This window comes from Osmerus eperlanus, chromosome 16, assembly GCF_963692335.1.
Source record: "Osmerus eperlanus chromosome 16, fOsmEpe2.1, whole genome shotgun sequence".
NCBI classification, from domain to species: Eukaryota; Metazoa; Chordata; class Actinopteri; order Osmeriformes; family Osmeridae; genus Osmerus; species Osmerus eperlanus.
Genome location: NC_085033.1, coordinates 1,841,828 through 1,869,419, shown reverse-complemented (window position 1 = coordinate 1,869,419; position 27,592 = coordinate 1,841,828). Strand labels below are relative to the sequence as shown.

The 27,592-nt window shown below is 46.6% G+C and overlaps 3 protein-coding genes across 3 annotated transcripts; 2 read left to right on the top strand and 1 right to left on the bottom strand.

The window, feature by feature from the left end:
• The first annotated feature begins 88 nt into the window (after positions 1–88).
• LOC134036202 (tubulin beta-2A chain) lies at positions 89–4,315 on the top strand. The gene is made up of 4 exons (XM_062481024.1): positions 89–276; positions 725–833; positions 2,165–2,275; positions 2,873–4,315. Exons 1-4 carry the CDS (start codon positions 220–222, stop codon positions 3,955–3,957), a joined length of 1,362 nt encoding a protein of 453 aa, XP_062337008.1. The 5' UTR covers positions 89–219; the 3' UTR covers positions 3,958–4,315.
• A 114-nt stretch (positions 4,316–4,429) lies between these two features.
• Positions 4,430–13,289, bottom strand: LOC134036201 (desmoglein-2-like protein). Its single transcript, XM_062481023.1, has 14 exons — positions 13,119–13,289; positions 12,006–12,131; positions 11,304–11,459; positions 10,967–11,108; positions 10,680–10,843; positions 10,312–10,446; positions 10,009–10,194; positions 9,508–9,782; positions 9,164–9,306; positions 8,847–9,068; positions 8,391–8,624; positions 8,021–8,148; positions 7,566–7,901; positions 4,430–7,144 (listed from the first exon to the last, which is right to left on the bottom strand). The coding sequence occupies exons 1-14, from the start codon at positions 13,170–13,172 to the stop codon at positions 6,248–6,250; spliced, it is 3,198 nt and encodes a 1,065-aa protein (XP_062337007.1). The 5' UTR covers positions 13,173–13,289; the 3' UTR covers positions 4,430–6,247.
• Positions 13,290–17,957: 4,668 nt separating this feature from the next.
• LOC134037149 (desmocollin 2-like protein) lies at positions 17,958–26,999 on the top strand. The gene is made up of 16 exons (XM_062482500.1): positions 17,958–18,209; positions 18,431–18,524; positions 18,712–18,905; positions 18,994–19,098; positions 19,674–19,829; positions 20,198–20,342; positions 20,460–20,614; positions 20,741–20,875; positions 21,024–21,209; positions 21,375–21,622; positions 21,824–21,966; positions 22,555–22,776; positions 23,002–23,223; positions 25,049–25,164; positions 25,277–25,606; positions 25,998–26,999. Exons 1-16 carry the CDS (start codon positions 18,144–18,146, stop codon positions 26,193–26,195), a joined length of 2,715 nt encoding a protein of 904 aa, XP_062338484.1. The 5' UTR covers positions 17,958–18,143; the 3' UTR covers positions 26,196–26,999.
• Positions 27,000–27,592: the final 593 nt, after the last annotated feature.

The following is a 27,592-nucleotide window of genomic DNA, read 5'->3' as shown; positions in this document are numbered from 1 at the left end:
CCACTGCATCAAACCGGTGGCCTGTGATAGGCTGGCCAGGGTACTGGGATGCAGCGGAGGTGTGACGTCACCCAATCAGCATCATTTTGTGGGTGCTGGAGGCTCACCCTTAGCCCGAGGAATGTAGAAAGTGCTCAGAGTAAGAAATACAGCGGTGACACAGAAGGACGACCGGTTAAGTTGAGACACAAAGCTTGCTGCTCGCGCCCACTAAGCATCATGAGGGAAATTGTTCACATCCAGGCTGGACAATGTGGAAACCAGATTGGAGCCAAGGTATGTTTATTTTTCTTCTGACGCAGCAACTGTTATGCAAAAACTTCCGAGTTTAGATTTATTTTGATATTTCATCAAATAATTCCTGTGCAACGTACCATTTAATCATTATCCCTGCATGTTAAATCTGCCTTGTTACGCAGCACCTCGATCTGCGACACATTGTCTATATATAATGTATGTAGGCAATGTTGTTGATATTGACATTGTGTTCTGTAAATACAAGTTTGCAGGAAATTATTTAACAATTCCACGCATCCCTCTGAGGGTGCGGTCCACTTGACCGGGACATGAGGCTCATGGCTGCAGTAGTGTCACGCATCTGGCTGATGTCCTTTTGTCATCAAAAGAGATGCGCCAAAGCACTAGTCCAATACCGCGTGGAAGATATCAAGTTACGGTTTTTATCCTACCTCTAAGTTTGTATCAATCCATGTCCCAATAATAGTTCTGGGAGGTGATAAGTGACGAACATGGGATCGACCCAACTGGCAGTTATCAAGGTGACAGTGACCTGCAACTGGAGAGGATAAATGTGTACTACAATGAAGCATCAGGTAAATATCCATCATAATGAGTCCTGCAATGTCTGTAGGCTGTGGCCAGATTGGGGAGGAATCTCTGTATGTGACAATGAACAATAGCTGATGAACAATAGCTGAACCCTGCAGCAGGTTGTTGCAGTGCTCTCTGAATGATGATGTAAAAGCTACAGACCTCACTTCAACTATCTGCTCTGTAATCTGTGCCTGACAGGGAAAACTAGGCCCCAGCTAGCCACCTGGGGAAAATGAGGACAGCGGGGACTTGCTAAATAGAGCTCCCTCTCTCTCTCTCTCTCTCTCTCTCTCTCTCTCTCTCTCTCTCTCTCTCTCTCTCTCTCTCTCTCTCTCTCTCTCTCTCTCTCTCTCTCTCTCTCTCTCTCTCTCTCTCTCTCTCTCTCTCTCTCTCCCCTCCTCTCTCAATGCCAGGTTAGACAGGTATCTGCAGTGTCTGTATAATTGACCCAGCCCTAAAACCCTGTGTTCGCGTTTGTCTGTTTATATTGGCCAGCCTTTTAGAAGGTCATTTGAAATCCATTGTCTGTCGGCACTATATCCGTCACCACGTGTCCACTCAGCTGGGTGGCAGAGGCAGTGGCCAGTAATGGAAGACTAGCATATGCTACAGTATGGCTAGCTAGCCATATCTTGTTTCCAGTCAATGCGGTGAGCTGGAGCCAATGTGATGTTTGGTACCACTATTGGACATGCACTTATGCACTCATGCAATACATTGTTCTTTAAATGCAGACAGATTAGGAAGGTTTTAATTTATCTTGAGTAGCAGTACTTAAGAGGAGAGTTGGTTAGATAAAGAGGACAAGTCCACTGGGAGATCACATCTCACTCAGAATGTATTCTGCACAGTTCAGCTTTTTTTTTTGTCCCCTTTGCCAGAACCCCCCCCCCCCCTCCCCCATTCCTCGCTACTCTTCAGCAGTTCTCAGCACTGCAAGCTTTTGCTGCAGTCTGCGAATGGGAGACAGGGGAGGAGAGAGGGAGGGAGGGCGGCCCAGACAATCAAAGGCATCGTAGCATGTGCTGCAGTGTGTTCCAGCCTGGATGTCCTGGGATCCCCTCTGTGAGGGCAGCACCCCATGCACACAGTGTCCCCTGCAAACACACCCAGGGATTACCCAAAACATATTAGCACTTCCCAAAAGATTCCAGCATATATTTCCCACATATGACCACGTCTTTGCACATTATCATAGCAGTGTTGTATGCTCTCTCTATTTGTCTTAGATGCAGAACCACACCACACCACACCCACAGTATCAGTATATCCTGCGGGTTATAACTCCACACCCCCCTTCTCTCCCTCCTCCCTCTCCTCCCTCCAACAGGGAGCAAGTATGTTCCCCGTGCCATCCTGGTGGACCTGGAGCCCGGCACCATGGATTCGGTCCGCTCCGGGCCCTTCGGACAGCTCTTCAGACCCGACAACTTTGTCTTCGGTGAGTGGGCGGAGGTCCAGTAGAGCGATGGTGGTGTCTTCTCTGTACTTGTCCTGCGTACCAGTACGGTCCCTTGCTGTCAGCATTCCCTGTCACATCCTCTGCAGCCAAAGCAAGTTTTACTCCCTCAGCAACGCTATGTGATGTGCCATCGTGTCAGGCGCGGCACAGACAGCGAGGTGACTCAGCAAAACCCAGCCCACAGGGGACAGTCCTGCAGCGCTGCTGGTCAGGAGGATTTAAGACTCGATAAAACATAGGAGGCGCAGACAATTCTATTACATGTCCAATAACACACTCAACAGTAGTGTGCTCTTGTTTTCACTTCGAATGTCACTCTTTTTTTCTGAAGAATTCACAATTTATTATAGGGTAATTGTTTTTTCATAAAATCGTATAAGAAATAAACTGCTTAATTTGGTGAAATTGTTGTTATTGTTAATGTATTTGTTTTCATTTGCAAGTAATATTAAATTTTTTGCTGACAAGCCCAAACACTTTGTACAAACAAGTCCCAATAATGATGTACTTTTGATGTTATTATATGAAGTGCCAAGGCGATGCATCTTTAACTAAGGTGAACGGTTGTTTTTTCAGGCCAGAGCGGAGCCGGTAACAACTGGGCCAAGGGCCACTACACGGAGGGGGCCGAGCTGGTGGACTCAGTCCTGGACGTGGTGAGGAAGGAGTCTGAAAACTGCGACTGTCTCCAGGGCTTCCAGCTCACCCACTCCCTGGGCGGGGGCACGGGCTCAGGCATGGGCACCCTGCTCATCAGCAAGATCCGCGAAGAGTACCCCGACCGCATCATGAACACCTTCAGCGTGATGCCCTCTCCCAAGGTGTCGGACACTGTGGTGGAGCCCTACAACGCCACGCTGTCCGTGCACCAGCTGGTGGAGAACACTGACGAGACCTTCAGCATCGATAACGAGGCGCTCTACGACATCTGCTTCCGCACGCTCAAGCTGACCACGCCCACCTACGGCGACCTCAACCACCTGGTCTCCGCCACCATGAGTGGGGTGACCACCTGCCTCAGATTCCCCGGCCAGCTCAACGCCGACCTCCGCAAGCTGGCCGTCAACATGGTGCCCTTCCCCCGCCTGCACTTCTTCATGCCCGGCTTCGCGCCCCTCACCAGCAGGGGGAGCCAGCAGTACCGCGCCCTGTCCGTGCCCGAGCTCACCCAGCAGATGTTTGACGCCAAGAACATGATGGCAGCCTGCGACCCTCGCCATGGCCGCTACCTCACCGTGGCGGCCATATTCCGCGGCCGCATGTCCATGAAAGAGGTGGACGAGCAGATGCTGAGCGTCCAGAACAAGAACAGCAGCTACTTCGTGGAGTGGATCCCCAACAACGTCAAGACGGCCGTGTGCGACATCCCTCCCCGCGGCCTCAAGATGTCCGCCACCTTCATCGGCAACAGCACGGCCATCCAGGAGCTGTTCAGGCGCATCTCCGAGCAGTTCACCGCCATGTTCCGCCGCAAGGCCTTCCTGCACTGGTACACGGGCGAGGGCATGGATGAGATGGAGTTCACCGAGGCGGAGAGCAACATGAACGACCTGGTGTCCGAGTACCAGCAGTACCAGGACGCCACCGCCGACGAGATGGGCGAGTACGAGGAAGACGAGGTGGAAGATGAAGAGGAGGTCCGTCATGAAGTCCGTCACTGATCTGTGCCATATGGAAGTACCAGCCTGTGCTATATCTAACCAGTCACTTGAAATCGTCAATAATTGTTGTTCAGAGATCTAGAGGTTTCCGACTATGCAGTGTGTGTGTGTGTATGAAGTTAATTATAGCTTTTAAGCTATGCCGCATCTCATGGCGGTTTGAATATGTTCTTTGAAGACCATGATCGATGTAGAATATGACAATTATGTAATTGTTATTATACTGTAGTAATTGGTTTTTCGGTTCATGTTTTAGGCTATCAATGTTGGTGTCAGAAACTTCCAGTATGTTTTTTGTTACCTTTACCTCAAAATGCATTCTCTCTTACAAGTCAAAATTAAAATGTTCTATCCTATTCATTCTAGTCCTTGTACATTTTCATAATATACACGCATATAAGGTTACACCTTCAAAAGACACTACCAGAAATAAGCAGTTATGTCAGTTGAGCAAACACATATATATGAACTCAACTGAACTTAGTCAGTCCTTTAATGAAGAGACAGACAAAACCCTTTCTTCATCACACCCCAGTGCTTTCGCACACGTCCAGTGGATTTGCTCCTCTTTATCTTAAAAGTCTACATAACTTCTGTAAATATCTGTACGGTCTGTGCCTACAGTAGACTTGAAGTGACAACATTGAGTTAGTGGGGATGTTGCGGTTGAAAACTTCTACGACAAAATCCATCCTAATGATCTACTCTTGACTACTAAAACGTTCTCAGCTTGTGCTTTTGTCTAACGCCGTTAATCTCATTATAGCACACAAGGAGACATTTTACGTTTACATTTATGCATTTAGCAGCCGCTTTTATCCAAAGCGACTTCCAAGAGAGAGCTTTACAAAAGAGCATAGGTCACTGATCATAACAACTGATCAAACATTGCGAGCAGCCAAAACATGAAGCACACATTGTGAAAAAAACAAATAAGTGCCAAAGGGAAGAACCATAAGAGCATGCAGTTAAACAAGTTACAATTAAACAACATGAAACTCAAAAAGTGCAAGTAGAAAAAATAAATAACAAAATCAACAGTAAAATATTTCACAGCGAGTACATGAATTTAAAACCGTTACAACTAACCAACAAGAGCAACAAGTCTCTCAATACGAGTCATTGTGATCCTGGAGGAAACTAACATCAGGTCCAGCCAAGCATTCCTAAGTGCCGTTGTACTCCCGGAACAAGTGCGTCTTGAGCCTTTTCTTGAAGGTGGGGAGACAGTCAGTGTCCCTGATGGAGGTGGGGAGTTGAGTCCACCATTGGGGGGCCAGACAGGAGAAGAGCTTGTGTTGGGACTGGGCGCTCTTGAGCGGTGGGACCACCAGACGGTTGTCAGAAGAGGGGGGGGGGGGGGGGGGGGGGGAGACTTGATGGGTGCAGTCCCGTTCACCGCTCGAAAGGTCAGTACCAGAGTCTTGAATCTGATACGGGCCGTGATGGGAAGCCAGTGGAGGGAGATGAGGAGCGGGGTAACATGGGAGCGTCTGCGTAGATTGAAGACCAGACGGGCTGCTGCGTTCTGAATCCTCTGGAGAGGGCGGGTTGCGCATGCTGGGAGACCGGCGAGCAGCGAGTTGCAGTAGTCCAACTTTGAGAGGACAAGTGCTTGGACTAGCATCTCAAAGATGAAACATTGCTAATTTATTTGGACCTATTATAGTCTTGCTAATGTGATCCAATTTGAGGCCACGCCCATCAGAACACACAAAGTGAGCACATGCCTTGCTTTTGGATTTAAAAAAGTACATACATCGAAAATACATTAGACATGAAATCTTGAAAGTGAGCATTTGCTAAACAATTGTAGCAATGTTAACAATATTCATGTATATCAGTGCATAGCAGTAGCCCATCCTACATAGATTCCCCACATAATCTTACTTTTACTCATCCAAAGTAAATATGTATACAAATGTATTCCCCAATTATATTTTCCATTGTTAAAAAAGCATAAATCATTGACTTTACAAAATAGATCATAGACATATATTTACAAAAACTATTGCTCGGTTTTTGACAGTTTAGCTCCAGTTGAATTCCATTCCATGTACAAAATGGGCTACCATTTAAATCATTTTAAGTTGGCATTAATGACATCAGTTACATAAAAATGTGTCCCAGTTGAACCAGCACTGTGTGGCTGCCCAGGGAGCCTGCAGCAGCCATGAGAGCAGAGTCCTCGTCTGACCCCACAGATCCAGCCTGGGAGCTGGAGCCCAGTGAGGAGCCAGTCTGAGCCCTCATCTCCACATGGGGAACTCTGACCTCCAGGCTGTGCTCCTCAGCAGAACCCCCCCAGGGCCACGCCCGAGGCCAGGCCGGCAGAACTGGCCCCGCCCTCAGCCACTGCTGAGCTGCTCTCAACCACACGGACATGTTTGGATCTCGTCACGCTGCCCTGTGACATGCCTGAACCCGTGGCAAAATGCCCTGGCCTTACCACGGTCTGCCCCACCATGTGTGAGACCTGACTCCCCCCTGACAGGGTGTGGCTTCCCCCGGCCACAACACGGCCTCCTCCTATCACAGCCTGGCCTGTGCTGGTGAGCACTTGAGCCCCTCCACTCCCCCCCACCTGCCTCTCCACCAGCACCATGCCCTGCTGGGAGCCGTACGGCCCTGCTACCTGCACCAGTCCCTGTCCCACCCCCACCTGGCCCCCGACCCCTGCTCCCCTCGCATCCACCAGAAGCACCTGAGGCTGGGGCTCGACCACGTACAGGGCCGGGGCGGAGGTGTAGTACTTGGTGGGCTGTTGGATGAGGGGGGTCTGGCTGGGGACCAGCATGCTCTCCTGGACGTGGACCCTGGGGAGGCTGGCGGACCCCTGCTCTCTGAGCACCGTCTCCTTGATGAGCATGGAGGAGGAGGAGGAGGCCAGTCCGGAGCTGGTGAGGGTGTTGAGGTTGGCAGACGTGTCCAGGGAGGTCTCAATGTGGGCGCCTGAGGATGGGATGGGTCTGGGGGGACAAACGGACACCCCCACAGACTGTTCCGCCTCCAGGCTGGACCCTCGGCAGATCTCGGCCAGGGACCTGAACTTGAGGAAGTCTAGGTCGTTGTCGTGCTCCAGGAGGCTGCAGCAGCCCACCGAGCCCGCCAGTGACCCCTGACCTTCGTAGTCGTAGGTCATCGGGGCGTCTTGCTGTTCTGAATGTTGTGCTGCATGGTTGGCTTTCTGCAAGCAGTGAACAGCCCATGAATAAAACGGCTTCAAAAACGTAACATACTGTAATACTACAATACAGTATTGCAAATCTAGGATTGATAATGTTTCCTGTTCACATACATAGGCCCGAACAAAAGATTGTCTTAACTGCAAGCTTGACTTTGTTTGTTTTACTTAACTTAGAGTTTGTCTTGTTAAGTCAGGGACAATTCATGTCTCTGAGACTATGACTTCCGCAACCTATATGTATATTTATTGTGGACCAAGGGACCATGTACAGTTTAAAACAAAAATGTCACCATTTGATGCACCTTACCAGATTATAACTTTAAATTAACTCACATCTGTAGTCCTTTGGCAGGTTAAAACTAAAAAACAGCACAATAACACATTTTATATTCTACACATCAGGCTGAGTGTTGATACTCACACTTGAGTAGTACTCCTCCAGGAAGCTGTCAGACAGGGCGATCCCACCATATAACCCTGCATCGTAACACGAGGACTGCTCCCCTCCTGCTATGGTGGCTCCGCCCACGCCCACGCCCTTGCCGTCCACATGGTCGTGCCCGCTGACCATGTGCTGGTGGAAATCACTCTCACCGTACATGTCTGTCGTGGACATGGAGGTGAAGCCGCCTCCAGCTCCTCCACTCCCCACACCCCCCCCTAGCTCAAGCCTCTGATTATCTCCGTACTTCTTCACGTCCCCGGCATTGATGGAACCATGGTCCACCTCCAGAGGAACCCTGAGCAAGAGGACTTCCTGGGAAGGGAACGCGTGGGCCAATGAGAGCACGGCGATATGCGGTATCAGCCTATGTGTCGCGTGTTGTGTGAAAGTGACACCGTGTTGAGCCAATGGGAACGGAGGGCTCTCTGTACCTTGTCCTCTCCTTGTCCTTCCGTGTGGTATGAGATCAGGTGCTCTGCGGGGTCGAACGGGATGGCCTTGAAGTCTCCCAGGTCCTCCACCCGTCCACACAGGCAAAACAACAAGAAGAGGGGCAGCACTGGAAACACACGCACACATTTCCTTTCATATCACTGGCCACATTTGAAACACTTCACCCACAAGCTAACCTTAAAGACCATAAAGTAGCAAAACGGGGCCTCAAACGAGGGCTATTGTTAATGCGCGTTATCAATAACACTAGAAGAGGCTGAATTACGAGACAGAGACTCTCCTTCCGTCCCTCGACGTGACTGTTATCAACCTGACAGAGAGTGCGAAGGGCACACAGGCAGGACTCACACAGGAGAAGCAGCAGTCCCAGGAGTAGCATGAGGACACCCAGTGTTCCGAACGTGGTTCTTCTGTCCGTGTGCCGCCCCAAACAGGCCGTGTTGGCGGCATCGCAAGTGCACACCACCACGTCGAGCCACTGGACGTCCCCACAGACCTTGCCCTGTTGGTCCGGGATCTCCAGGGCAACCCTGTAGTCCCCAGGCCACAGGGAGGCGTGGTCTCGCAGGATCGCAGTGGTGTCTGAGAAGTCGCGAGGGCAAAAAAACAAGATGGACCATAAGATAGTAAGCCAAGACAGTTTGGAAAGTTGAAAATGTTGACTACTTTATTGAGCTACTTTATCATCATTACTATTATTATTATTATAGATATTTTTAAATTGTTTTTGTATTCTATATATTTTCCATTTTCAACCACAAAAACATTTAGTAAAATATATACTTGATGCAGACTACGACCAACCATTAAGACGCTCTATGGTCCAGTTCTGCTTGTTGCCTGCCTGAATCACCCGGAAGTTAAAGGGTGCTCTGTTGGGGAAGGCATCCACATCCTTGGCTGTGACGTAAACCATGTTGGTCCACTGGCACATGGTCTGAGATGTGTCGGTCAGGGTAGGACAGTTGTCGCTGATGTCCTTCACCTGGATGGCAATTGTCCCTGTGGCCGTTTTGGCGTTTACTTCTGTAAACCGACAAGAATTCATTTGGTTTAGATGTGAAAGTGACAAAGCAGATGAATGATGACGATGAGGGCCTCCATGGGCCTGTCACACTTGCCGTTTGTGATGCAGACTATCTTGGCTGTGTAGGTTCCGTTAACCACAAACTTGGACTCTCGGTCGGGCCATTTGTTTAATCTGATATCTGCCGTCTTCTCATCGATGATCAGCCAGTTGTCTATGTCATATAGTTTGGCATATCTGACCGAAAGAAAAATCAGAAAATATATCAGTATCTTAGTGTCCTTTCACACACAGCACTACAGTATACAGTTCATATTTAATGTAATCAAACACAGTCTATAGTCACTTTCCGCCATTGTGACATACAGTATATTGACGCCTGCTTGAGATGTACCTGCTGTGCAGTAAATGACATAGGATGTGAGCTTGACTTCTTACCTCACGTTGGTGGCAGTGAGCAGGGTGTCACTGTCAATGGCAGCGTAGGTGGTGATGATCTTGTTGAGGGAGACCGTGGTCTTGTCCTGGGAGATGGTCACCACCTTGATGGCAGGCTGGAAGCGCGGTCCCTCCAGCTGGTTGACCACGTTGATCTTGATGGTGTAGATCTTAGGTCGGGGGTGGGTGCTGATGACAGAGCCAAAGTTGTACTCTGCCTTGTTGGAGACACTCACCCCCAGGTTCAACACCTTCAGCTCCTCATAGTCCAAAGCCTTCATTTTTAAAAGGCACAGAGCAAGATAGTAACAGTCAATTGAAGGTATTTAGTTAAATACATCAAGCTAAATCTTGCTCTAGATTTGATTGCACGTGTGATTGACGGGACTGACGGGACTTTATTCCATCCAACTTTAACTTGAATTTCTTGCAATTTCTTGTTTTAGACTACATTGTTGCACAGTGTATACTTTACTTAGACAAGCTAAAGCCCAACCGTACCTTAACGATAGTGATAATGCCCTCATTAGTCTTGGAATCAGTGGTGATGTGGAAGTAGCCTGCTTCATTGCCAGACACAATGGTGAATACAGCCAGCCAGTTGTCGGAGTACATCAAGTCCAGATCCACAGCTTTGATCCTCAGCACCTCCATGCTGATGGTGTTTTCCATCACGCTCCCCTCGTACTGCAACACAAACCACGTCACACAAGGTCCAACCCACAGCACATACCGGTTCACTCAGGGTTCATATAAGTAGGTCTGGGCTGAAAGAAGACAGTATTTGTGTTTGTTGCTCCTTACTCTTTCTTCCTCCAGCGTGGGTATGTTATCATTGATGTCCAGCAACTTAATCACCACTTGTCCTGTTCCAGACAGCCCTCCTGCGGCTCCATTCATGTCAGTACCCTTCACCGTCAAGGTAAATGTGTCTTGTGTCTGGACAATGAAAACAATATCAACTAAGCCTTCACCCACTGGATTCCATTCAAGTATCAACACTGCTCTAGGTAGAGCACTCAAGTGTCAGTCTGAGAGGGAATTTAAATTCAGCTTCATATGACTTAAGATCATCATTTAACCCATGTGGATTGATCTGCATAGCCTCAGTCTCATTGTAATCCCAGTTTGCGTACTGTGATTATTAGTGCTGATCAATCATGACCTCTCACCTCTCTGTCCAGACTGGTCTGGAGGACCAGGATCTCTCCAGTCTTGTGGTTCATGTAGAACATCCCGTCTGAGGAGGACTGCTCCACGATGCTGAAGCTAATCTGAGTGTGCGCAGTGCCAGGTTCATCGGCATCTGTCGCGTTCACTTTCATGACAACTTGGCCTGGAATAGACCGGGTAAAGACATAAGCACCACTACAGGGGTCGTAGTTCAAAAGCACACGGCAGGAAACGTTCACTAATGAGGAGTCTGGAGCACGGGGGAAATCAAGTGTGAACCACACACCTACTGCGCTGTGTTCATACACTTCTCCAATCTGCCACATTGAAAACACAGGTGGGCAGTCGTTCCTGTCCAGGACAACAATACTCAGGTCAAGGTCCTTCTCAGCACGTTGTCCATTGCTGTACTTAGCCATTCCGATGAACTGCAAAAGTCAGAACATGCACCTTGTCAGTGTCATCACCACATACACAGAGACCTTGCGTCTTCACACAGGCCTAACTCGAAGATTTCGAGTTTAGAATGTTCTCTGTGAGAGAAAGAAAAGAGAACAAGCGAGCTGATTTGATCTTGTATGCGTTCGTTTTGAGAAGATACGGGTTGTGTGGGTGAGGATTACATGGTACGAGTCCTTCTTCTCTCTGTCCAGTTTGTCGTGGATTCGGATCAGGCCACTGGTTGAGTTGATGGAGAACAAGCCCACTGGATCCTGATCTACCCCATCACCCGTCAGGGAGTAGAACACCGGTGACCAATACTGATTATCTGATTGAATCTAGAACAGAGACGCCTATCAGTAATCCTGTTCAAGTTTTTATATATAAAGGTCATAGGAATAATAAATGAATAAACATATGGATAAATATGAATAAATAAACAAATAAGAAATGTTACTATTTAGTTCTCCAGAACAGTGAATCCACTGTAGGGATCATGAACAATACATGGGAACTTTGTTTATACAAAGGGATAACATAAGGTAACACTAAATCACAATAAAATCAAAACAGATATTAGGGAAGTATTCGTGGCCCTTCTTTTATTTTATTTTGCTGGTCTGATAGATAGATGCAAGAAAACACTCATCATCAAAACACCATCAATGAAAGGAGGAATTAGGAAGGCAAGGAAGATCTACAATATGGATTTTACTGGATCATTCTCAACCATTTACTGAAGCAACCAAAGGTTGGTACAAATGTATTCAAACTAAATATAACTCACATTACTCAGTGTGTCAACATGGGTACAATATGAGCTGCAACAGTGGCACAATCCCACACCCACCCACAATGATGCTGTGTCACTGTTAAGATCATACCTTAGCAATGAAGTCCAGGCCTTGGTAATCATGATTCTCATATAGTTGACGAGGACGACGAATAACCCACTCTCTCTTCTGTCTTCTCAGTTTCTGACCGTCACCATCTGCCACCACCTGTAAAAACTATCAAGAAACTAGTCATTCAATAGGCTGGGATGCATCATCATCAAAGTGTTTTATTTAAAATGTATATCTAAATCTATCTATTGGGAAAAAAGAATCAGTGAATGACGACTCATACTGCATGTAAAAGATTCCATTAGACTCCTTAGGACGACATAGGTTACACAAAATCTTGATTTGGTGGATGTTTCTTGGAAAGTTGGATAATGGTATATCAAAACGTTTGGGATATTCGTAGATACAAACATTATCACCACTATACTTTTCATGCAGTATTGCAGTTGTTGTCATTGCCCGATAACATTAATTACTCTAGCACTGCCTTACAGGCTATATACATTTACATTTAGTCATTTAGCAGACGCTCTTATCCAGAGCGACTTACAGTAAGTACAGGGACATTCCCCCGAGGCAAGTAAGGTGAAATGCCCAAGGACACAACGTAATTTGCACGGCCAGAAATCGAACCAGCAACCTTCTGATTACTAGCCCGATTCCCTAACCGCTTAGCCATCTGACCCCATCTATATACACTCAGAACCTAAGGGGTTCTGAGTGTAAACAGAGGAGTTCAAGGGGTTCTGAGGGGTAAACAGAGGATTACTTTGTTGTTACAAAAGTTCTTACCAGTAGCCTACACAGTTTTTAACCTCATTTCTCAAAAACTGAAAAAACGTTTGATTCAACAGCTGTTACTATTATTCCTTTGTATAAACTGGTTTAGCTTTTTGGCCATAGGGGTACGCCTATAGGCAACAACATTGGAATGCAGTCAATAAACTCAAACCCATAGGTCTAATTAAAATCTGCAAACATAGTCTATGAGTCTTTCATACCGACTAATCCGTTATAATTAGATCCATCAGTGACACCACCCATCTCGCGTTCATTAGAAATGACATAGGCTACATTACACCATTGTCCCGTTACACGATAATTAACACCTGCACTTTTCCCGATTCGGACAGAAACTCATATCGTACTTACAGTTAGCATGAACGGTAACCATAAAATAACGCTGGATTTTGAAAGTCGGACCATTGTAGCTGGACAAATGTGTAATGTTTCCCTTCCCGAGGTAAATTCCGTATCGTGAGCCTATTTCTATTCAACTCGGTTATTTAAGACTTTGGCCACTCCTACCGTGTCGAAACTTTCTCAAATACTGATGAGTCAGAGAATGGCGGTGCCTTCTTTATACTCTTCTCACAGCTATAAACTGATATCGGGAATGCGAAGCTCTTCATCTCAACATTGGTGCAAATTGAATAGTTTGTGCATGTTCTTTTGACAAATTTGTCAAACTATTCTTGTAAATTTACAATAGCCTACAATACTCAATACTCAACGCAAATGCTCGCAATTTATATTTTTATGGTAGTATTACCTAAGTATGCCTTTGAACGTTTGGTTCAATATGTTCTAGGACTTTTTCTTGAATATCCCTTGTCAATAACTGCATGCTATTGCCTAACTGTCATAAAGGCCTGCCTTAAAATGTTTACACACACACACTTGCACACACAATAAACAACAACAAGCTAAATTGTCAAAATCGAAAATTCGGTTGGCCTTCATCTTGAGACAAGCAGGTCTGTGATCTAGCACTGTAAAACTTCACTTAGGGCAGTGAAATTCTTACTGTTTCTGTCCCGAGATGGACATCATTAGCCTAAAATATCTAACTAATGGGGACGCTTCCTTTTCTTTTTTTTGGGTGCAGGCAAAATTTGTTGTGGCTAAAACTGAAATAATTGTGTGTGTGTGTGTGTAAGCTCACGCATGTGTGTGTGTGCGCGTGTGTCTGTTAGAAATACAAAGTAAGACAGACAGAAACAGATAAGAATTGAAGGGGGAGCGTGTGAGAGAGACGACTATAATTGATTCACAACTGTTGCCAAGTTACCAGTAACTGTACATTCAAATACATGGGAGAGCCGTGTGCTTTGATCTAGACTGGTAAGACCATGCTACTTCCACCCCCAATTTAATTATATAGTATTTTTTAAATTGCTTCATCGGATGTTTCACAAGTGAGGCTTCATTGGGTGTGCTATTTAATCTTTATAAATAATAACTATGCATTTTCATATAAAATATACAGAAATCAGTTGTAAAAATGTCATTCAAAAACGGACCCCTGTGCAACCGACGCAAGCAAGCACACCCTAGCCTGGCTGCCAGCCCAACTTCGTCCCACCCACAAAAAAAATTGGTCGGGAAGTTGGGTCTGGAGGGTCTCCTATTGGGGACAACTACAGAAAACCAGAATCTGGGCGGACATTTCGTCCAGATTTATACGATGATGGACACATAGACATATATATGTCCAGATTCTGGTTTTCTGTAGTTGTCCCCAATAGGAGTATAAAGCCCGCCCTGGCAATTTCATTGGTCCGCCCAGATTCTGGTTTTCTGTAGTTGTCCCCAACGTCAGGTGTCATTCAAAAACGTCAGGCTAAGCACACCCTACAATTTCCCCAGAAATTGTACCCTCTCTAGTTCGAACTTGTCATCCGGATATTGCTTCATTAGATGTGTTGTAAATCAATACTTATGACAGGTGAGGCTTCCTTGGAACTTGTCAGCTGGTGAGAACCAAGAGGAGATTGTCAAGATAAAATATATTTATTGGGTGTGCTTTTCCTTCGGCAAGGGCACAACCTTTGTACTCTCACATATATATTATTGGGTGTGCTTTGCCTTCGGCAAGGGCACAACCTTTGTTCTTTCACATATATATTATTATTATTATTTCTTTTTGCCCCCCTAAAACTCAGTCAATATTTGGCCTACATAGACAACCTAGGTGTCAAAAGTTTCGTCTTGGTAGCGATTGAGTTGCTTCTATTGGGATTTACGTTCCATTGCATGGTTTAGGCTCAACTTAAGTTTTTGTGGTGAAAAGTGAAGCTAACGGTGGCTAATTTGCTAGCCACAGTCACTGACGTTACTAACGTCACTACGTCACTAACGTCACGAAAACACGCGTGACTACCTTGGCAGAACATTCGTTTCGCATCTGTTAACTTGGGGGATAGCTAGGCTAACTATAGCTTTACTGCAAGGCAGCTGCAGGAACGCCACAAGCAAAGAGGCCAGGGTGATAACTATTTACTCATTTTACTTTGTGATGTGAAACACTATTGTGAAATGTAATGTATAATATTAGCTGATATTATTAAGGAAGTAGGCCCACATCTACTTTCGGAAACGGTAGTCTACTATTTCACTGAAGCATTAGCATGACATTAGCCTCTGTTGCCCGGGCAACACATACTACAGTGGTCTATGATGCATATGTTTTCAATCGTTAAAATAAACATTCCTCACAAATACATTTTCGTTGTAGGATTTATTATTACATTACAAGTAAACGATTTGTGGGTGAAATTATCATTACCTGTGGTTTCAAACCAGTGTTGCTCACTGCAACGCTGTAGCCTACGCGAGACACTACAAAAACATCTACATAGCTGTAGGAAGTCAAACGGCGACAGAACATGTTGGCACTCCCCTTACTTAAATCAAAAGTCTATCTAACTACTAACCTTAACTTCATTGCCACAGCCTAAACTTAGTCAATCTGTTCACAGGGCTATATCGCATTTTGCGTTGTTAGTGACAATGATCGCTACCAGTGAGATTTTTATGAATGAGCGATTCTCCACTAAATAAATGTCAAGCTTATTTACGTTTTTGGGGGCATATTTTCAGTTAGCAGATGGTACTGTTTGAATCGCGATTCCATCTTCTACTGCCGGTAACGTTGTTGAATAGTCTTCAAAGGGGGTTCTTTATTAATGAATGAATGCAATATGAGTAGGCTAAATGCCTGAAAATATCACGAGAAGGGAAAAACTTAAAAGGAAGTTTAAGTCATAGAGATTAGGTCAATTTTTACACCGGTCTGCCAAATTTATTCGTTTTGATTCAGCTATGAGGCTGCCTCTTGCAGGGGAAATGAGAAGACATCTATTTCATTCTACGCTTCACTCGTATTTTGAGTTGTAAATGAGCAGCAAAAAAAAGATGCTTTTAAATCTATGTAATCTTTATAATTAATAAGTATGCATTTTTATATAAAATACACAGGAATATCAGTTGTAAAAATGTAATTAAAAAACGGACCCCTGTGCAACCGACGCAAGCAAGCACACCCTACAATTTCCCCAGAAATTGTACCCTCTCTAGTTGGTAATGCATTACAATGGGCTTAGCAGGACTGGGGTGGGGCATGAGCAGATTTCTTCAGAGTGCAGATTCTGTCCAAGCTGCTCAACCTAAATCACTCACTGGAAGACATTTTTCATGTTTAAGAAACACATACAGTAGCCAGCCTATGTCTCACAATTAGGGACCTATTCCAACACGGTATTCTTCTGGAATAACCCTGCTACCAGCACAAACACTCCTCTTTACATTGGGTAACTCAAACAAAGGGGTTTCAGTTAATGAATGCCTATGGTAAGTGAAATGAGTGCGCGCTCCCTCAATCACTGAACAGAAACATGTTTAATCAGTAAGATATATTGTAAATGTTGGTGAATCAGCATAAACGAACACTGCCTCGAGGAAAGTGAAAACCTGTATTTTCTGTGAAGCCTGAGAGAGGAGGTTTATCTGACTGTCTCTGCAGGGGTGTTGGCAGACTGTTTTGAATGGCAGTGTTAAATTCCTCTAGCTGGAGAAGGCCCATGGCTAGGTGTAGTCATAGTAGAAAGTGTTGCTCATCTCTCAGTCAAATTCTCAGTATTTTCTCCACTATAGAATTCAACTAATAAGACTTAATAGGGGCACTATTGTAGAATTACAAATTCCCCCTGGACCCAGTCTCACTTAGTAAAGCTTTTACTTCTAGCTCTCATTGTTTATAATGTGAGAATTATAATCAGACATGTTATCTGCTTGTAGCTGTATAACTCCCTCAGTGCTGTTGTGGTGTCTATGGAGGCTGTGTAACTCACCAGTCTTATCAGCAGTTTGTGATGATATTGTGAGCTCAGCCTCCCCCACGCCAGCCCTCATCCAACACACATTCCTGTGGGGTTAGTTAAGAGCCCTTTGCAGCTTCACTTACCACAAGCCTTCAACCTCATGCTGCATAAGATGAGCCAGAGAGGTCAAACCGTGGCACACCATAACAACAGACCAAAAACTGTTCACGCACAGACTCTAAGAAGACCTAAATTACATCAAATACTACTAGTAGGCTACTCTAGATTAAATCTCTCTTGCGTCATACGCAATCAAGGTGTGGAAGTGAACTAAAAACAGTATTGTTAGTGTAAATGCCTTTGAAGGAGAATATATCATTTAAAACTAATCATTTCCCTCAGATAGGCTACAGAAAAGAATTAATGGTGCACTAGGTAAACTGGAGGGACGAATATGACCAAATCCAGAGATACAATGTTTCCCCCTGGCGGTAAAAGAAGTCCGTTTACACCACAGTCACACGCAAAATCAGTAGCGGTTTTTGGCACGGGCGAAGCAGGCAGCAGCCCGGGGCGGCATGAAGAGAGGGGCGGCAATTTCCCCACCGCGGCACGTCATATGTCAGTGCTGTGGTTGGCGCCCTCTGCTGGCATAAAAAGGTAGTGCGTTCGTGTCCATTGTCGTGCAGTTTACCTGGTGGTGGTGGTGGTGAGGGGGGCGGGGGGTAGCCAAATGTGCTAGGACCGTCACTGCACGCAATCCGAAACTGCCGTCCACTTTCTCACCTGTTCTTCGAATCCCACGCCCAAGAAGGGTGGAGTTGATCCAGGGACCGGGTGGGGCATTTTAGAGGTGAGTCACCCGGCGCACGTCTGTAGGACTTCATAGCCAATTGAATGCTTAGGTTGTTGCGAGGTGAGGCAAACCGTTAAAACGTAGAAAGATATTCAGAAGTATCTTGTACTCAAGACTCATACTACCGAACCACTGATTCATAGGTAGAAGACAAATAGCCACCGTCTGACTCTACATCGACACACAGTAGGCTACTGTTGATCGATTGGCTGTTACAGAATGTCTTATATTAAGCGGAAGTGGTTTATCACACCAGGTTTTGTCATCAATATCTGCTTATTTTCGGTAAGTAGCCTTCTGTTTTTACTTCAGTTAAGTTTGCGTGACTGTGAATACGAAGTTTCAAAGAAAATTTAGAATTTAAACAATAATTATAGAGTATGCCTAAGAAACATTGAGAGGACATTTTGACAAACATAAAACAGCCAACTCAGGATGGCAAAATTAGCATGTGTGAAGTATACAGTACAGACAATTACCAATTACAATTGAAATATTCTCTCCAGCATCTTTTCAGCTATGTTGAGTCCTGCTCATTCCAACGATCCCTTCAAGTATCAGTACCCCATACTATAGCTGCTGGATATGTCCTTTCTAAAGGTACTACTGTTCCTATACATGTATCCTTCTGATTTACCACATGTTTCTGTGCTCGCAACCCATCATCAGTGATGATTACAGAAATGCATTGTAGTTAACAGATTCAATGTCATAGTCTATGATCCACTTATTTCTGTCTTTATTTGACAGTCACCACAATTGTTGTTGTTTCCTTTTGGTTTATTAGTTGACATGGACCGCTGCAAAACGTTTGATATCAGTTCGAGTGACCCAGACTTCACAGTTCAAGCAGACGGCACCATCATAACATCACACAAAGCCACAGTGCCAGCCAATGGGAGGATATTCTCTCTACGTTACCCAGACCCTAGTGGTCAGATGGCTGTGATGGATGTCTATCTCGTCCGTAGTACAAATGAGGTGATTGACAGTTTCATTGTTGATGGAGAGTTACAGTTTCAAATAGTACAAATGTGTTACGTGAGGAATCTTCTGCTGCCTATCTTAGGTAGAAAACGATGGGGTTCTGAGGCGTTCCAAGAGAAGATGGAGCCCAATACCCTTTAACATCATAGAAAATGATGTGCAACCATTTCCAAAAGATGTAGATCTGGTAAGACAGTGGCTACTACTGCTTTTTTACTACAACTATTAACTTGATCTATCTTCTGCTCCATGTTCTACTATATTCTCACACTCACAGGTACTGTATGGGGCAAAACAAACTCATAGACACACCCTTGAAAAATACACAAACACAGGAACCAAAGCCATTGGGTGGTGGATGCATGTGTTGTAACTTGCCTCAAGGTCCTATATACTGTGGGAGCTTTTCAATCTTTTCACAAAAACCTACCGTCCAAAGGAAGATGGGTTTTGAACGATAGATATTGATTTTGAAATTGAAAGTGTGTATTACACTTTAAAAACGCCAGTACTGAATACATTACATTACATTACATTTAGTGATTTAGCAGACACTCTTATCCAGAGCGACTTACAGTAAGTACGGGGACATTCCCCCGAGGCAAGTAGGGTGAAGTGCCTTGCCCAAGGACACAACGTCAGTTGGCATGACCGGGAATCGAACTGGCAACCTTCGGATTACTAGCCCGATTCCCTCACCGCTCAGCCACCTGACTCCCTATGATGTGATGACACTGAGTTGTTTGGGGTTTGCCGGTATAGGTTGGATCTGACTCCGCGGCTATGTACAGTGTGTACTACACTATCAGTGGGCCGGGAGTTGACGAGCACCCCAGGGGATTGTTCAGTGTCGACAGGAACTCAGGGTTGCTGAGGGTGCATCAGCCTGTGGATCGGGAGGAGTTTCCAAAGTTCACAGTAAGTACGAGGATTAAAGATGAGTATGATCACCTAGTCACCATCAGTCATCCTAATGTTTTTTATATTCTGTGAAGAAGGCCTCGTATGACTATGAATCTGAGCCACTCAAATCTGTCTTAAGCATCCAAAATATCCATCACAGCCTAAGAATTATTCTGTTCTATGAACAAAGTCCAACATGCTGTGTTTGACCTTTCGAGTCACTTCACTGACAATTACCCGTGCTGCTAATCACATCAGATGACAGAGTTTGCCATGTTATATTTATGTCTGTATTTTTTATTTTGTCTACTGAAAAGGACATTCTACTTAGGTTGAATATCATAATGTCCATAACTGAAACTTCATGTCTTGTCTCTGGCCAGTTCCAAGCCAATGTATTCGACAGACTGACCAACGTGCAAACAGACCTGCCTTTGCCAATCACAGTGAACGTAGATGACGTGAACGACAACAAGCCAACTTTCACCGGCTCACTGCAGTTCTCTGTACTAGAGCAAAGCAAGCCAGGTGAGAGTGTTTGGCAGGGCACTCCTGTTCCCATTAAACACCTCCAAATAAACCACGTACAGTATATTTAGAGCGTGAACGTTCCTTAAAACCCGAGTTGGGTGTTTGGCATTGTAGGTGTGGTGGTGGGGCAGATTACGGCCACGGACAGAGACCAGGAGGGTTCGGACCACACCAAGATCCGCTACTCCCTCAAATCCGCCAATGACCTGTTCTCCATCAACCCAGAGACCGGCGTCATCAGCACCGTCTCCTCCGATCTGAACAGGGAGGTCAGTACCCCCCCCCCCGCCTTTGGCCTCCACCCCAGCCTCTCTCAGCACCACCATGGTATCTCCACCTGAGGCTCTGTAGATTGTAACCAACACTGCAATGGAATCTTTGTTTTCCTTCTCCAGGTGAAAGACACTCATCTGGCCATAGTTGAAATCCGGGACATGGGCGGAGCACCAAACGGCCTGTTCAGTACCGGCACTGCCACCATCACTTTGGGGGATGTGAACAACAATCCGCCCACTTTCACCAAGTCATCGGTACGTGGTGATGGTGGAGGTTGATAGCGGATGGGAAAATGGACAGTTGATACGTATTGATAAGTTATCTGACACAATGCCACTCTTTATATGAAGTGTGATCATTCACGTTCATTTGACTTCAGTTGACCTTGTGTGTTGCCTGTAGTACACTTTGGACGTCATGGAGAACCTGGAACAACGTCTCCTCCTCCGCATCCCTGTCGAGGACAAGGACCTGGTGAACACACCCAACTGGAACTCTGAGTTTGTCATCACTAAGGGCAATGAAAACGGTAACTTCAAGATCGAAAGAGACCCGAAAACGAACGAAGGCCTTCTTTACCTGACCAAGGTGAGTTCCTCACCAACGCATATTGTTCACTGAACAGGATTTACAGATTCCTGATCTTACTGTATTTCTAGAAGCAATATACATTACTTAAGTGATATGATATCATGTCCATTGTTGTCTGAGACATGGACTTTGCATGTGAACTTCTTCCTTTCGTTCCTCCAGCCTTTAGACTATGAAGCAGCCAAGAACTTAAAGCTGGAGGTGATGGCAAAGAACCAGGCTGATCTGACTGGCACCACGGAATCCTGGCTCTCCATCCCTGTGGACGTCAACGTGGGGAACGAGGACGAGGGGCCGGAGTTCAGCGCTCCCACCATGCGCATCAGCGTCAAGGAGAACACATCTAATGGAACCCTCCTGGGGACCTACGCCGCCAGCGACCCCGAGACCAAGAGCAGTGCTGGCATCAAGTAAGCCCTGTCAGATTCTCCCCATGTCTCCAATCCTCCTTGTGTGGCTGTCATTTGTGGATCCCAACACAAGATGGTGGTACAGCTCTGCAACAAGAAAAAAAAAAAAATCCCTATCTGAGGCATTTAAAGGGCAGTCAAAATCAATTCCTTCGAAACTACTTTAATATACCTGCATGTTTTGCTTTTCTTCTCTCCCAGGTACTATAAGGTTGTCGACCCAGGGTCCTGGATCAGTGTGGATGAAAACAGTGGTCAGCTGAAGGTGGCCAACACTATAGACAGGGAGTCCAACTACGTTCAAGGTGGCTTGTACAATGTCACCATGAAGGCTGTGGATGCCAGTAAGTCCATGTTGTACTAAACAACTGCTCCTTTTTCCACATTATTTCATACCAATCACTCCAAAGTCCCTTTCACGGCTTCAGATACCAGATAGAGAATAAAAGTCCGATTTTAGTTTATGACTTTTCCTGATTATCTGACTCATTTCTGTTTGTATTGCACGGACCAACTTTCTTAGATAAGTCACAGAGCTGGTTCTACAATCATGTCAGAGGGCCATAATTATAGCTTAGTCATGCTGCTACAGAGGACTATGTTTTTACCTTGAGGCAATGTTAGTAGGATGTTCTGGCGCACCTTAAATTGTCTGAGTGTACCCTGAGTGCCCTGGGTGTGTACGTAACAGATTGGGAAAGAGAGAAAGGAACATGGAGAGTGAAAGATAGATTACTCACTGTTTACCCGAAAGAGACAGTGATTTCAGAGAGAAACATGAGACATTCTCAGACAACACCTGTAACCACCTATGACAGCCGTTTAGTGTTGTCATGACACATACAGTATCCTCTCTCAGCAAGTGTTTCCAACGGCGGGGCACATGTTCTGGGACACTTCCCTGAACTGCGTTATCTTCTGCCGTGTTTCAGGTGGCAAGACCGGCTCGGGGATGGTGATTCTCGAGGTGGTGGACATGAACGACCACACCCCTGAGCTGCCTTCCGCCCAGATGGTTGTGTGCGAGAAGAGCGGTGAGCTGGGCTCTACGCTGGCGGTGGCCGAGGATAAAGACGGACCTCCCTACTCCTCCCCCTTCAGCTTCCAGCTGGGGGCCAAGAATGACGGGAAATGGGCTGTGAAGAGGTTTAATGGTGTGTGGTGACGAGGATTCTCACTGTGTTCTACTACTGTCCACATGCTGCTAGCTAACGTTGTCTGTCTACTGTAGGAACGGAGAGACTACAACTCACTTTTTACACATTTTTAGATTTGAGATAGCATTCGCAGCCTCACCAAAATCGGAAATGTTGTCCCTAAGCCGATTTGGATTGTCAGAATGCCTGTTAAACTGCATATGCCCCACTTCTCCACTTTAGATACTGCTGCCACACTGGTTCAGACCAGGGAGCTCTCTACAGGCATCTACGAAGTCCCCCTGGTGGTGAAAGACCTGCAGGGCATGGGAGAGGAGCAGACGGTCACCATCCGGGTGTGTCGCTGCAGGAGCGGAGCCTGCGTGGCCCAGCAGAAATCCACCACCCTGGGAGGATGGGCCATCCTGGCCATGCTGCTACCTCTGGCCCTCCTCACCCTGCTTTGTGAGTCCCCCTCCGCCCTCCTCTCCTCCTCACCCTGCTTTGTGAGTCCCCCTCCGCCCTCCTCTCCTCCTCACCCTGCTTTGTGAGTCCCCCTCCGCCCTCCTCTCCTCCTCACCCTGCTTTGTGAGTCCCCCTCCGCCCTCCTCTCCTCCTCACCCTGCTTTGTGAGTCCCCCTCCGCCCTCCTCTCCTCCTCACCCTGCTTTGTGAGTCCCCCTCCGCCCTCCTCTCCTCCTCACCCTGCTTTGTGAGTCCCCCTCCGCCCTCCTCTCCTCCTCACCCTGCTTTGTGAGTCCCCCTCCGCCCTCCTCTCCTCCTCACCCTGCTTTGTGAGTCCCCCTCCGCCCTCCTCTCCTCCTCACCCTGCTTTGTGAGTCCCCCTCCGCCCTCCTCTCCTCCTCACCCTGCTTTGTGAGTCCCCCTCCGCCCTCCTCTCCTCCTCACCCTGCTTTGTGAGTCCCCCTCCGCCCTCCTCTCCTCCTCACCCTGCTTTGTGAGTCCCCCTCCGCCCTCCTCTCCTCCTCACCCTGCTTTGTGAGTCCCCCTCCGCCCTCCTCTCCTCCTCACCCTGCTTTGTGAGTCCCCCTCCGCCCTCCTCTCCTCCTCACCCTGCTTTGTGAGTCCCCCTCCGCCCTCCTCTCCTCCTCACCCTGCTTTGTGAGTCCCCCTCCGCCCTCCTCTCCTCCTCACCCTGCTTTGTGAGTCCCCCTCCGCCCTCCTCTCCTCCTCACCCTGCTTTGTGAGTCCCCCTCCGCCCTCCTCTCCTCCTCACCCTGCTTTGTGAGTCCCCCTCCGCCCTCCTCTCCTCCTCACCCTGCTTTGTGAGTCCCCCTCCGCCCTCCTCTCCTCCTCACCCTGCTTTGTGAGTCCCCCTCCGCCCTCCTCTCCTCCTCACCCTGCTTTGTGAGTCCCCCTCCGCCCTCCTCTCCTCCTCACCCTGCTTTGTGAGTCCCCCTCCGCCCTCCTCTCCTCCTCACCCTGCTTTGTGAGTCCCCCTCCGCCCTCCTCTCCTCCTCACCCTGCTTTGTGAGTCCCCCTCCGCCCTCCTCTCCTCCTCACCCTGCTTTGTGAGTCCCCCTCCGCCCTCCTCTCCTCCTCACCCTGCTTTGTGAGTCCCCCTCCGCCCTCCTCTCCTCCTCACCCTGCTTTGTGAGTCCCCCTCCGCCCTCCTCTCCTCCTCACCCTGCTTTGTGAGTCCCCCTCCGCCCTCCTCTCCTCCTCACCCTGCTTTGTGAGTCCCCCTCCGCCCTCCTCTCCTCCTCACCCTGCTTTGTGAGTCCCCCTCCGCCCTCCTCTCCTCCTCACCCTGCTTTGTGAGTCCCCCTCCGCCCTCCTCTCCTCCTCACCCTGCTTTGTGAGTCCCCCTCCGCCCTCCTCTCCTCCTCACCCTGCTTTGTGAGTCCCCCTCCGCCCTCCTCTCCTCCTCACCCTGCTTTGTGAGTCCCCCTCCGCCCTCCTCTCCTCCTCACCGTGCTACACCACAGACACACGTTTTCCAGGGAGGGATTACTTGTCGGGATTGGGGTTTTATTGTACTGTCAAATAAATAAATATTGACCTTAACAAGTACAAAACAAATTATGACACATATACACTTATGATAAGAGTATGCATTGTCTGAAGGAAGACTGGAACCATTAAATGTCTATATAAAATGTATACTGAATGTACATTATGCAGTATGTGTCAAAGCAGAAGTGATTCAGTAGGGTTTTGAGAAGGAGCGAATCACTCAGAAAACGAATGCATCAACCAGTAGTGGCTTCTGGAGCCATGCTTTTACAGAGCTGTTTAACTTAATGTCTTTGTCTCTCCGTCAATGGCAGGTGTGGTGCTGGCATTAGTCTGTGTGACTAAAGATGAGAACAAACAGATGGATGATATGGGCAACAGTGGCGGGGTCCTCCTCAAGTCTAACACGGAGGCCCCGGGGGACCAGCTGGTAAGATCCTCACGATGAAAGAACCAGGAAGGGATATCATACTGTATCCTACTGCTTACAGACCTCATTTTTTCATTCTATTTCTTCTTTTTGGTGACATCCATCTCCTCAGGATTCCAATCTCATTATTGTTCCTGCGTCTGCGACTGCTGACAGTAAAGGTTCCATGGCCGACGCGGGATTCAGAGACAGCAAAATCTCGCTAGCAAAGGGAGGGGTTCTGAACGCCCAACAGAACTTGCTCCACCAGTCCAGTGGCCTTTTGTTCAACGATTCGCACAACAGCTTCTCTCCTAGTCAGTACAATGGTGGAGGCCAATATGGAGGAGGACAGTTTTTCGCTGGTGATAATCTCGCTATGGATAACACTGGTTGCTTCCACCAGTTGACAGACTCTGCTGCAAACCACACCTGGCAAACCAACGGACGCTTATTACAAAAGGTAATATATATTACTACAGCTAATCCTGAGCTTAAACTCATCTTGTTAATGACACTAACCTAAACCTAGACAGGAGATTGTTCAACAAAGGTCAATATCACAGCTCCCTACTTAATAAAAAGATAAAGTCTCACATGCTAGACATGCGGCCATTTTTTCTCCAAGGTTTAATATTTCTCTTCCCTCGTGGTGAGAGCACTGTCAATTCTTCCATGTAATCTCGTCTGGCCCCTTCTGTAAACGTTCATATGTCTTATCTTGCCAGTGTAAGGTTTATCTGTGTAATACCCTGTGTAATATCTGTCTGTGAAATATCCTGTTCTGGATGCTACAGTAATACCACCAAACTTAATATCCTTCTTCCCACTGGCCTGTGTTTCCCACCCTGTAGAAGCTGACGTACCTAGGGACCATGGAAGAGGAGCGCTACGCGGATGACATCCTGCATGCGTATGGCTTTGAGGGAGTGGGCTCACAGGCCGGCTCTGTGGGTTGCTGCAGTGACCAGGGTAACCAAGACAACCTGGACTTTCTCAACACTCTGGGGCCTAAGTTCCAGACCTTGGCAGAGGCCTGCACCAAGAAATGAACAATGAGCACTGAGTGATACTTGAATTACAGCCGTGAATGACCCCGCAATGTCAGAGGTCATTGTGGGGTCATCACACTGAACTGCTATGGATGCTCGTTGTAGTCGTATTGGATTTGCACTGGATTTTATGTTTGGGATACTTGCGTATTCTGTGGCAAAGGGTTGGTTGGTATTTTATAGCTTTTTGGCCTTTTTGCTAACCTTTTTAGTAGTGTTATAAGAGTAAATTGGTGTGTGGTATTTAAGAATAGGTTTCTCCCATGTTTTAATAAGATGAAGTTTGGGCACATTTGTAATGTATTAGAATGGTTGTCACATTACTGGTTTATTGAGGGTTTAGAAAGCAAAATGTGCCAAGCCATTTAGACAAGAAGACTGTAAGTGCACAATTGATAGTCTACTGTTATTTGTATTATCATGGCCATAATCTCACACACACACACAAGATGGTGTTTTGCTGCCTCCACCACCCCACCCTTTACCTTGTGGTTCTGTTGTACTCTGTCAGGTGGAGGGCTGGATGTTATACAGCTCTCTGTCATTGTTTTAGCATGGGTACTGTAAAACTTCTGCAAGTAGAGCACTTTTTGAAGCAGAACCATACCAATGAAGATGAATACCTGAAAAGAAGTGTTCAATTAATACTTCAGTCAGCAGACTGCCCTTCTGCAACAGTTTTAATTGTGATAATATGTGGAATATGATCACCCAACTATATATTTTTATCTATAGTACATGTACAGTATTTCTATTGATGGTTTTGAGCTGTTTGACAGAAAATAAATTGTTTTGTGTTCCCTTCTCATGTTTAAACTTTATTCGGTTAAGTATGAACATTTTAGAGAGGAGAATTGTACATCATGTGTGTACTTGCCTATGTGTGTGAGAGAGAGTATAATTATGTGCAGGCGTTACCAGGGAGCCTGTTTACACAGGTAGATAAACAGTAGAGTATGTGGTGAATCATTTACAGGGTGTGGCTCGCACTTGTGCTTACCCAGTGTCCGATGACCATAATGCAGTTGAAGTGTGAGAGAGAAGCAAGAATGCAGAGAGCTGAGAGGAACTCTAGTGTTATTCGTGTTCCACCACACATCTTTCCCCCTTCAGGTGGACTTCCAGCAGCATTTTAAAGGTTGCGAATTACCAACAAACCTATTAGGACTACTCTCCTAACAAAACAACAGCCCTTTCCTTCCACCTATAAATAACACACACTCCTGTCACTTCCTGTCACTTCCTGTCTGAAGTACAACGTAGGCTCTTGGGAACCCTTTTGACACCGCCAGGAAACTGCAATAAGAAAGATGAATCAGTACCTTCAAACACCAATCTTTAAATGGCAACAAATGAATATACACAACAAACACAGCAACGTAGTGTTGTACAAGTAT

Bases quoted from the DNA above. Each gene is read 5' to 3' on its own strand.
- LOC134036202 (XM_062481024.1), top strand. From the start codon at position 220: ATGAGGGAAATTGTTCACATCCAGGCTGGACAATGTGGAAACCAGATT. The intron at 277-724 runs GTATGTTTATTT...TCCCAATAATAG, and splicing joins GAAACCAGATTGGAGCCAAG to TTCTGGGAGGTGATAAGTGA. The intron at 834-2,164 runs GTAAATATCCAT...TCCCTCCAACAG, and splicing joins GTACTACAATGAAGCATCAG to GGAGCAAGTATGTTCCCCGT.
- LOC134037149 (XM_062482500.1), top strand. From the start codon at position 18,144: ATGTCTTATATTAAGCGGAAGTGGTTTATCACACCAGGTTTTGTCATC. The intron at 18,906-18,993 runs GTGATTGACAGT...TGCCTATCTTAG, and splicing joins TCGTCCGTAGTACAAATGAG to GTAGAAAACGATGGGGTTCT. The intron at 20,343-20,459 runs GTGAGAGTGTTT...TTGGCATTGTAG, and splicing joins ACTAGAGCAAAGCAAGCCAG to GTGTGGTGGTGGGGCAGATT.
- LOC134036201 (XM_062481023.1), bottom strand. From the start codon at position 13,172: ATGGTCCGACTTTCAAAATCCAGCGTTATTTTATGGTTACCGTTCATG. The intron at 8,625-8,846 runs GTTGGTCGTAGT...GCGACTTCTCAG, and splicing joins GACCATAGAGCGTCTTAATG to ACACCACTGCGATCCTGCGA. The intron at 7,145-7,565 runs GTGAGTATCAAC...CACTGCTTGCAG, and splicing joins TGGAGGAGTACTACTCAAGT to AAAGCCAACCATGCAGCACA.